Raw genomic sequence first — 10,335 nt, forward strand, 5'->3', positions numbered from 1 at the left:
TCTTTCTTGAGTCCAGATCTTTAAAGACACCCATTATGTCCTTTTCAAGTCTCTTCTTCTCCAGCATGCACACCCCAGCTCCCCAATAAGACCAGATAATAGGGAGATGGGGCCTCTGGGAGGAACCTGGGATTTTTGGGAGCTCTCTTGTATAACGTCAGGCATTTCCCCTGCTCCTTTGTGGTAGATAAGCTAGAAGGAGTCAGTCCTGGAAAAACAAAGGTAGAAGATCTCTGAAGGGGATAACTCTCTAGGTCCATAATTAGAAGCGCAGAGAAACAGCCGATTAGATCCCTCCCAGTCTGCAAGGACAGCATATTCTGCTCGCTATCAGAGGTTCTTTGTTGCTGCAAAGGGCTTGGAGATATCTGTTCTGCAAATTGCCTTTGGCCCCTGGCCCTTTAGCAGGAGGAGAAGAAAGAGTGGAGAGACGCCCTTTTCCGGTGTCTAGGGCTCGACAGGATAAAAGGAGCCAGCGTGCTGGGTATACCATCAGTGTTCTCTCTGGTGGTGATTGCTTTTCTCCAGCTCTGTCAACTCCCTCTTTCCCACCATGAGTCGGCAGCTGAACATCAAATCTGGTGGTGACAAGGGTAGCTTCAGTAGGTGCTCGGCAGTGGTGTTGAGGAAGGCTGTGGGCAGTGTGGCTTCTCACCGTGGGGTTGGCAAAGGAGCTGGGGCTGGCTTTGGCAGTCGGAGCCTCTATAGCCTCGGAGGGGATCGGTGTGTTTCCCTCAAAGTGGCTGCTGGTGGTGTTCGGACCGGAGGTTACAGCTTTTGGCCTGGTTCTGGGTATGGAAGAGGCCGGGCCTCTGGCTTTGCTGGCAGTGTGTTTGGCAGTATTGCCCTGGGGCCTGTGTGCCCATCCATGTCTCTACCTGGGGGCATCCATCAGGTCACTGTCAACAAGAACCTCCTGGCCCCCCTCAACGTGGAGTTGGACCCCAAGATCCAGCAAGTGCGCACCCAGGAGAGGGAGCAGATCAAGGCACTGAACAACAAATTTGCCTCCTTCATTGACAAGGTGGGTCTCACAGGAGGAGGATAAGACAGTCCAGTGAGACATGAGTGATGTTGGCTGCCTGGGAGTGCACAGGGAATTGTGAATGGAAAGGCTGTTGGACCTCAAGAAAGGCTCTCTGATCATAATGCAGGGAACGGACCTATAAGCTGGGCAGCACAAAGAAATAAATGAATGTGTTGCTCGCTCTGGGCAACAGGGAAAGGTGGGAAATTGGGTAAAGGGTAGCTATTCAGAAACCTTGAGAAAGAAGTGATGGGTTTCTAGAGGATGTTTGGATGAACCTTCAGCCCTTTAAATGAGATGAGGGGTTAATAGAATTCATGCTATTTATAGGGAAAAGCTCATGGTACAGAAGAAACATACACAGACACAAGGCAGAACATCTCCTGGGTGCTGGGTCAAGTGTCAGAAGAAAGCTGTGGACTCTCCTTTATCAGTGATGGATTTTGTCCAGAAGGCTGTGGAATGAGCGCTTGTAAAGGGTCTAGTTTATATGGAATTCCATGAGGAGAGTCAAGACTTGAGTCAAATAACTTCAGGAAAAAATCTATATAACCTGGGGAGTCAATGGTACATGTCCACTGGACACGACAGCATCCACTGTGGTTCCAGGTGCGGTTCCTGGAGCAGCAGAACCAGGTGCTGGAGACCAAGTGGGAGCTGCTGCAGCAGCTGGACCTGAACAACTGCAAGAACAACCTGGAGCCCGTGTATGAGGGCTACATCAGCACCCTGCGGAAGCAGCTGGAGATGCTGTCCGGGGACAGGGGGAGGCTGGACTCTGAGCTGAAGGGCATGCGGGACCTGGTGGAGGACTACAAGAAAAGGTGAGCAGGGACCGCCAAACTTCATGGGTCATGTTCCCAGATTTATGAGCCACTTTAGGAGGGGTGGGAGCAAGCCCAGGGTCAGGGGTTCACACTTCTTCTCTGGATGGGGGGAATAAATGTACTTTGTTTGATATCTTCCTATCTGGTTGATAGGAAGAAGTTCCTATGCTCATTAATCTACTGTCTGCTGCTTCACTGGCCAATTTGGGGAGCATAATAGGCACCTGAATATTTTCCTAGGATCCAGCAAGTAGAATATAAATGACATAACTCAGGGACACAGTAATGCTACCACAAGTCTGTGCAGTGCTCACCTCTCAGAGATCTTGTGGGGGCTCTGTATCCTGAGCACTTGCTTGATCAGAGGGAAGACAAGGTTACTTGGCTATTAGGACTGAGGCCTCTGCTCGCTTCTTTCCTGGCCCACAGGTATGAGGTGGAGATTAATCAGCGCACAGCAGCTGAGAATGAGTTTGTGGTGCTCAAGAAGGTAAGGGAGAGAAAAGCCTAAGGACTCTGGTCTCTTGTGCACCCCCATCCTAACCAGCTCTGCTCAGGACTTCTACCCAGGCCTCCTGAGGAGGGGCTGGTGCCTGAATGGGGATGGAGTCATAGTTCTGGTCTCCAGCAAGTAGAAGAGGCAGGGCACACACCCAGGAAACTGACAGAGACAGATAGGAGGGAATTCTGGTCTGGCAATTGGGAAACTCTGGTTCAGCTCAGCCTTCCTGTGTGACTTGAGGAAACTCACTTTGCCTCTCTGAGCTTTGTTTTATTCAGGTGTAACAGACAAAGAGCAGTCCACATTCTTCTTTCCCTATTCCCAAAGGTTCGGTGGGTTGGAGAGAAATGCAATGTTGAATAATTTTATTCATCGATATGCTTCCCTTTGTGGGCAAAACATAGAAAAATCAGATGGCTTTGGGGAAAGGACAGGACATCTGATGGAATGAGGTTTGTATGGACCAATGGTTCTGGGTGCCTCTTGGCAGGATGCTGATGCAGCCTACGTGGTCAAGGTAGAGCTCCAGGCCAAAGTGGACTCTCTGGAGAAAGACATCAAGTTCCTCAAGTGTCTGTACGATGCGGTGAGGACACTCCTCCCCCTCCCCATTCCACCTCTTTCCAGCTGAGAACTTCACCTGGCTTTTCCAGGGAGATGCCGATAGGAGAGACTTAGGATAAAAAGTACAAAGGCTGTTTTGATGTAAAGGCGCAAAACCCTGCACTGGGAGATCATGGAAGTGTAGGATCCTTGTCTCCAGAGACCATAGACAAAGGAGGCAATCTCATCTGAGCCACGCTAGTGACCTTGCTCACAGGCAGGAAAAAAATGACCCCATGAAGTCCTACTAAAGCACAAATTCTTGATGCTGTAAATTGTAGGAAATGTCTCCCACTGCCTGTTGCCTTATGGCGTGTCTTGCTACTGTGAGCCTTCTCCCTTGGCTCCAAAAGAGAGAACTCCAGCAAGCACTTCCTGCCTCCACTTTCACTCATTCTGCCTGGGGCTGCAGGCCCAGAAGACTGATGGGAACAGGAGGGAACCTAGGAGACCCTGACTCTGTCCTCACTTTCCAACTCAGGAGATGGCCCAGATCCAGACTCACACCAGTGAGACCTCCGTCATCCTATCCATGGACAACAACCGGGACCTGAATTTGGATAGCATCATCGCTGAGGTCCGCGCCCAGTACGAAAAGATTGCCCTGAAGAGCAAGGCTGAAGCCGAGGCCTTGTACCAGAGCAAGGTGGGCACTGGGGTGGGGGCGGGGGGTCTCTTTCCTCCACCAGTCCTTCCTTTTTTGGGAAAGGACACCTCCGCTAGTGAATGGGAGAGATACTTTTGTAGATGTGCTGAGTGAAAAAGTGGTTATAATCAATGGTTTAATGACATTTTGCCCAAAAAGAATCCTCAGCAGAGACCATTATCAAAGATAAATCATAAAACTGGCATGAATAGGCATATCCAACAGAAAAGGACAGGCAAACCTCTGGTGGGGTCAAAAAACAAGGTGTTCTTGTTATAAAACGAAAGTATTTCCAGGGGCTGGAGCCATTGCCATGGGGCAGAAGGAGAGGAACAGATATGAAGGACAGTGGCTATGGGTGAGCTGGAGTAGGCCGAAGGTGAAGAAGCGGAAGCCAAGAGCTCTTTTCTTTGTATCTTTTTCTTTTCTTTTTAAAATCACAAATGGGATTTTTATTTGTCATCATTAAAAGTATGAATGTTAAATAGATTCTTGGACTGAGGGCTCATATCTATCAGCTCATTCAATTTTAGCCCTGTCTCATCCCCAGTAGCTTTTCCATAACTGCCACCTTTACCATGAAGCTCCTTGAGTTTTCCCAGTTCACACCTGGGCTTCTTCAGCATTTTGACTTTTCTAACAGACATCATGGAGCAGAAAAACAGATTGGCAGGCTTTTCTGTGTCTTTCCAGTGCTGTCTGGGGTCAACTTATTGACCACTTCATCCAAGTCATTTGTCTGCACCTCCCAGGTCATGGTTTCCATCATCTTCTTCCAGATTTGTCTCACCTGTTGATGCTGAGCATAAGAGGTCTTCCTAATCCAATTGTTGCGTTTTTTAGTATAACTAACACAGAATAGACAAGGCCAATAACCCTCAGTAGTCTTGACATCAACATGTGCTTTGATCACGGTCTGCCGTTTTCTGACCACGGAGCACATTTTGTCATGGGTAAGATCCATGCCATGGAAACTAGTTGGGCAGTTTTTGCCCTGACTGTCCTCAGTAATTAGCTTGCGTTTTCTAAATGCGACCCCATTACTTCAAAACCACAACCTGTGAGACTATCAGATGCAATTTTGATTCCTTGAGTTCTTGTGACTAATGTTTTTCCAATATTTCTTACATCAAACATGACTAGTGCTTTCACATCACACCGATCTTTCTTAGAAAATGGATCAAACTCTTTCTTCTTGGCTTCCTTTTCGCCACCTTTCGTAAGGTGCTCATTCTTGCCAACCACCATGGTGCTGCTCAGAGAGCTGAAAAGCTAGGACCTCTTTTCCAATCAGTGTGGGAGGACTTCCAAGAGGAGAAAGTAGAATTCTAGGAGACTTCTGGGTAAGAGGAGTTATGCTTTGGAGTAAAACCCTTTTGGGATGTCATTGAGAAGACGCTTTACCTGGGCTCTCAGAACTCCACTCCTGCACTCCTTTTCATAGTCACTAAAGCCCCCAAAGAGCAAGGACACAGGTTCCTTGTCTCCATCTATGGCCATGGGAGCCCCTCTTCTCTGGAGGACTGGCCAATGGGAGAGGGGAAGATTTGAGCTACAAGTCCTGAGCCAAAAATCCCACCACCATGAGGATATGAGCTGCTCTCGGCTTCCTCGGCCCTCTGCCTGTTCATATGAAAGGGTTGCAAGACAATGTACATTTCATGGGGGCAGGGACCTCACCTATCCTGTTCGCAGCTGTATCCCCAGGACCTGAACAGAACCTAGCCTTTAAAGGAGGCTCCTAAAAAAAAAAGTACTAAATAAATGGAAAGGGTCAGAGCTCTTCTTCTATTTTGGAAGTGCTTCATAAATGCAAACTGCCTCTTTCCTTTATGCAACCCAGGAACGACTAGGCAGAGTGATGAGAAAGAGGATAGGCCCAGCAAACAGGATCTGCTTAGACAAGCAAGTAGATTTCTTGGTCAGAACGACCACCAAACAGCTGGAAGTATGCCCAAGTCCTGACTCCACCAACGTCTGCCCCAGAGCCACCTCTCCATTTCAGAGGTGGGAGAAGTGCTTGTTCAGGACACTTCCCCTACCTTGAAGGGGAGTGGACAGTCCTCTCTCCTCACTAATTTCCTATCTCTGGGAAACCAGATCCAGGAGCTGCAGCTGGCAGCCAGCCGGCATGGTGACGACCTTAAGAAGACCAAGAGTGAGACATCAGAGCTGAACCGGCTCATTCAGAGGACCCAGGGTGAGACCGCCAGTGTGCAGAAGCAGGTGGGCAGCAACTCCACAGACAGCACCAGGGTCAGCTGCGCCCTCTGTGATGGAGAAATTGGAGCCCACTCTTTAGTAAAAAGCAACCCCCCCCACTCCATCTGGGTTTGGGAGCCCCTCAGCCATCCACAGTCCCTCCTCCCCACCTTGCCTCAGTACCCCTGCTACTAAAGCAGGCACCCTGCTTGGAATTGGGAGGGGCCTGGAGCTTATTTCATCTGACTCCACAGTTTAGATAAGGAAACTGAACTGGGGAGGGGAAGAGACTTGCCCAGGTTCCCTAGCTGGTTATTAACAGAACCAGGATTAAAATCCAGGCTTCCTTTTCCTTTTTCCTTCTTTCTCAGACCTTTTCTGTGTGCAGTGAACTGGCCCCATGTCCCCTTCAGGTGTGACCCTCTGAGGGCAGACCCCACGCCTCCTCCTCCCACCCGGCACTCAACACATGTGCAGTGTGTGTGCATCTAGGGCCCCTCGGGGTGGCCGAGTGAGAAGGACAGCAGGCAAGGCCTCCTGGCACCCTGCCATGTGTTTCAGTACCATTTCTATTTCACGTGAGGCGTCCTGTCTTACCTGGAAGCAGCAAACCTTAACCCCTGTGTCTGCGGGGAGATGATTTTAAGGGGTGGAGAACACTTCCTGTGTTCTCCCCAAAGAACCAGGTCAATTCAGCCAGTGACAGAACTGTCAAACTGGAAGATCAGAGCCCGCTCTCCTCCCTGCACCTCACAAGCTTCCACACAGGCCATGCTGGGAACAGGGGACAGCTTCCTGACTCTGCATGCAGACTGCTCACCCTCTGTTAGTGCCTGTCATCACAGGCTGCTAGATGTTGTCAGAGCCCAGTTTCTGAAGCCATGGGTCTAATTTCTGTCCCTTAACCTCCTGCTCTAAGGAAAGACTCCTTGACCCATTCAGGCTAGACTTGGGGACCATCTACACAGACCACCATCACAGAGTGCTGGAATAGTCCAGAAGCACTCACTCTTGGTGCTGTTGGGCAGGAAGAGGTCCTGCTGGGAGATGTCTCACAGGCAGAAATCCCATCACAGTGGCATTGGTGTGCTATCTGATCCTTAGTGGCTGGGGTCTCAGCATGATTCTTTTGGACCTAACATACTTGGAACCTACAGCCATTGATGGCTTCCAGACAGCTTTTCAAACATCGAAGTCTCTGCTTGCACTCCTGAAATGCAACTTCTCTGACAGCGTTTCACAGCAGCTTTAAGCATCCATCTGCAACAGAAAATAGAGGAGTCCCAGGTTCTGGTATTGGCCCTGCGGCTATTACCTGCTGTCACCTCGGGCCTTATCTGTAAAGGGAGGGGGATATGCTATCTAACCTTTAAGATCTGAAAATTATTTTGTGTTTTGATGATCTCCCTGTGCTTTGCCTTTTAGTGCATCAACCTGGAGACAGCTATTGCTGATGCTGAGCAGAGGGGAGACAACGCCCTGAAGGATGCCCAGGCCAAACTGGATGAGATGGAGTCTGCCCTGCACCAGGCCAAGGAAGAGCTGGCCCGGATGCTGCGGGAGTACCAGGAGCTCATGAGCCTGAAGCTGGCCCTGGACATGGAGATCGCCACCTACAGGAAGCTGCTGGAGGGCGAGGAGTGCCGGTAAGGGGGTGAGGGTGGGGAATGGTGTGGTGCCAAGGGAAAAGAGGTTGTGGATAGCTCCACACTGGGATGAGGAGCTATTTGGGAGCTTCCTGTAAGAGGAGGTAAGACATGAGCCATGAAGCACAGATGATTAGTGGAGCTGTGAAAAGAGCCAGTGGGGCCAGACAAACCTGGGTTTAATACTGGCTTTGCCACATACTAGCTGTTTGGCTCTGGTAAATTATTTAATGTCCCTGTGTCTCTATTTTCTCATCTACAAAATTAGGATTATAAGATCCATCTCATGGGTTGCTATAAGGATGAATTAAAACTGTATACACATAAAAGCAGGAGCCCATCAAGGCTTAGCTGAATCCGGACACGTTCCTGAGGTTTTCTCCTTTTCTAACTTTGCTTTTCAGGATGTCTGGTGAGAATACATCCTCTGTGAGCATCTGTGAGTATCCCCGAGAGATGTGTTGGGTGGGGATTCTGACAGGATGGGAAAGCTGGGGACCCCAGGATAAGGTGATGCCACCTCCACTCATTGCCTCCCCAGAGTTGGGAGTTTCTGGTACTGTTGTGAAGGTTCTCAGGCTTCACAGGAAACCTAGTCTCCTTTTGTCCCATGGAAACAGTGACTGAAGCCCATACCAAGTCCTTTCTAGCTTTTCCCTGGGGCATCATCATCAATCATCAAGAGAAAGGGCTGAGATTATGGCCTTGGGAGCCAAATGATCCTAGAATCTCCAGGAGGGAGTGTGTCTGTCCTGTCCTGTGTGGGCTTCACCTCATGCAAAGCCAGGCTCACAATAAAGTCTCAGTTCATCTTAGTGCCGTTTCTTGATGCTGAGGGTTGCTGTGGGATTCAGGGGGTTGGCTCACTTGCTGACTGACCCCACTGCCCTCCTTCCCGGCTCTTGGCTTTCTCCTCAGCTGTCATCAGCAATGCAAGCAGCTACCACCCCGGCTCCTCCACCAGCACCAACCTCGGTGCTAGTGGTGCAGAGGGAAGCTCCAGCAGCACCCGGAGTGAGCAGACCAGGACCAAAGGGGCACGAGGGGGAGATCCCAAGGACTCCCAAGGAAAGAGCATCCCTGTCAGTGCCCCAGCCAGGAAAGCCACCCGATAAGCCACACGACCCCACTCACTTCAGCACCGCAGAGAAGAGATGCCCTGGCCGATACCCTGACTGAAGATACCTGCCACACCCCGATCCCCCACCTTGAGTCCTAAAACCCCCAGCCATCTGTGCCATGCCTTATCTTACTGTCAAGTTCTGGTTAGAGTTGTCATCTCCCTGTTTCAGCAGGTCCCATGTGGACTTTGTGACATCTCGTTGTCCCTGTTGCCTTCAACTGACAGAGGTCTTTGGGGAACAAGCTCTAATTATCTTCTAGGCCCTGGGTAGCTATGGTTATCCCTACAGAGAGAAGAGGAGAGCCAAGGAGTGAAGGAGGGAGAGTGGGGAGGGAAGGGGGAAAGGTCTTTGTAGAACTACTCCATCATTCAGGAGAAAATGTGTATACTCTCAGACACCATCTGTGCCCATGTTCACAGGCCAAGTGAAGGAGAACTGGGAGTCTTCTGCCACCTGTGCCACCCACCCACTACCTTCACTATCAGCAATAGCTACTACCAAGTGTGAAGAACTTACTATGTACCAAGCTCCCTACCTGCATGGCCTTTAATTCTCATCCATCTTGCAAGATATAGTCAACATCCCTGGGACAGATGAGAAGCCCTATCCTCTGAGAGGCTGCAGAACTTGTTCCTGTAGCCCATTGAGTGCCAGGTCAGCAAATGAGCCAACTTTAGCTGACCCCAGGGTCTGTGTTCTCACCATGGTGTGACTAACAAAGGGAATGTCAAATTCATGATTCTTTTGATGAAGGCAGCATAGTTACGCTGCCTTTTTGTCAAGGACTGTGGGTATGTGTGTGATTTATCTTCGGTTTTTCTCTCTGGGGCTGTGTCTTACAGTAGTTTCTGACTTAATCCCTGTTGCCATGAGCTGTGTTCAGCAAGAGGAAGTTGATCTGTTTCTGGTGGTAACTCCCAGCCCAGAAGTCATGGCTCTTAATGTAAATATTCCTAAGAATGGCAACACCCACTTCCTCCTTTGCTTGAGCCAAGGACTTTGAATTTCTGCTGTATATTCAATAAACTGCCTTTGAGTAACATCAGAGGTGCCCTCCTGCCAGTGTGTCAATCTCTCCAAATTTCCCCTAATGATAATGTGCCCCACCTCACACACATGCACAAGCCTTTTGGGAGGCTAGAGGCAGACCAGAGCAGCCTGCTCTGGGGCTGATCTCAGGCTTGTGGGAGAGATGGACACACCTCCAAAGCTACACACTAATGCAAATCAGGGAAGTGCAGCCCAGTGCAGCAATGCTGAGAAGTGACCCGAATGGAGAAACTAAGCAAGGAAGACTTCCTGGAAGAGGAAGGGAGTTTTATCAAATAACCACATAGATGAGTGCATACACAGACTACTGAAGAGAGAACTTAAATCATACCATCGTAATAAATTTGGGTGCAGGTGTTGTATGCCTGTTTTGGTGATAGATGGGAGGTCTCAAATTTTCTGAAGTCAGTAGTGGACTTCCATGTCCCTCAGCTTTGGCTAGGAGAATTCAGCCCTTTAGTCAGCTTTCTGATTGGTTTTATGTTACAAGTACGCACACTACAGACTTCAGGACAACAGCGTTGGTGCTTAGTGAGGGCGGGGCCTCTGGTCCCAAGCTGTCATCTCCATTGACCTCACTGTGCCTTTCCTGTAGTAAGGAGGTCCTCTTCTGTGTGTGCCAGGATGCAATAAACCTCAGGAAGGACAAGATTCCAGGAGTCTGGTGGGCTTTCTGCCCAAAGCCTCTCTCTGATGCCACTGGGCCAT

At 49.7% G+C, this 10,335-nt stretch overlaps 1 protein-coding gene and 1 pseudogene across 1 annotated transcript; one reads left to right on the forward strand and one right to left on the reverse strand.

The window, feature by feature from the left end:
• Nucleotides 1-491: 491 nt before the first annotated feature.
• KRT74 (keratin 74) lies at nt 492-8,873 on the forward strand. Its single transcript, XM_024575581.3, has 9 exons — nt 492-1,024; nt 1,637-1,851; nt 2,284-2,344; nt 2,847-2,942; nt 3,441-3,605; nt 5,706-5,831; nt 7,233-7,453; nt 7,858-7,892; nt 8,372-8,873. The coding sequence occupies exons 1-9, from the start codon at nt 554-556 to the stop codon at nt 8,566-8,568; spliced, it is 1,587 nt and encodes a 528-aa protein (XP_024431349.2). The 5' UTR covers nt 492-553; the 3' UTR covers nt 8,569-8,873.
• LOC139440773 (small ribosomal subunit protein eS1 pseudogene) lies at nt 4,086-4,853 on the reverse strand (annotated as a pseudogene).
• Nucleotides 8,874-10,335: the final 1,462 nt, after the last annotated feature.

The sequence above is a fragment of the Desmodus rotundus genome, chromosome 3 (assembly GCF_022682495.2).
Source record: "Desmodus rotundus isolate HL8 chromosome 3, HLdesRot8A.1, whole genome shotgun sequence".
In the NCBI taxonomy this organism is placed as follows: domain Eukaryota; kingdom Metazoa; phylum Chordata; class Mammalia; order Chiroptera; family Phyllostomidae; genus Desmodus; species Desmodus rotundus.

Bases quoted from the DNA above. Each gene is read 5' to 3' on its own strand.
- KRT74 (XM_024575581.3), top strand. From the start codon at position 554: ATGAGTCGGCAGCTGAACATCAAATCTGGTGGTGACAAGGGTAGCTTC. The intron at 1,025-1,636 runs GTGGGTCTCACA...CTGTGGTTCCAG, and splicing joins TTGCCTCCTTCATTGACAAG to GTGCGGTTCCTGGAGCAGCA. The intron at 7,454-7,857 runs GTAAGGGGGTGA...TTTGCTTTTCAG, and splicing joins CTGGAGGGCGAGGAGTGCCG to GATGTCTGGTGAGAATACAT.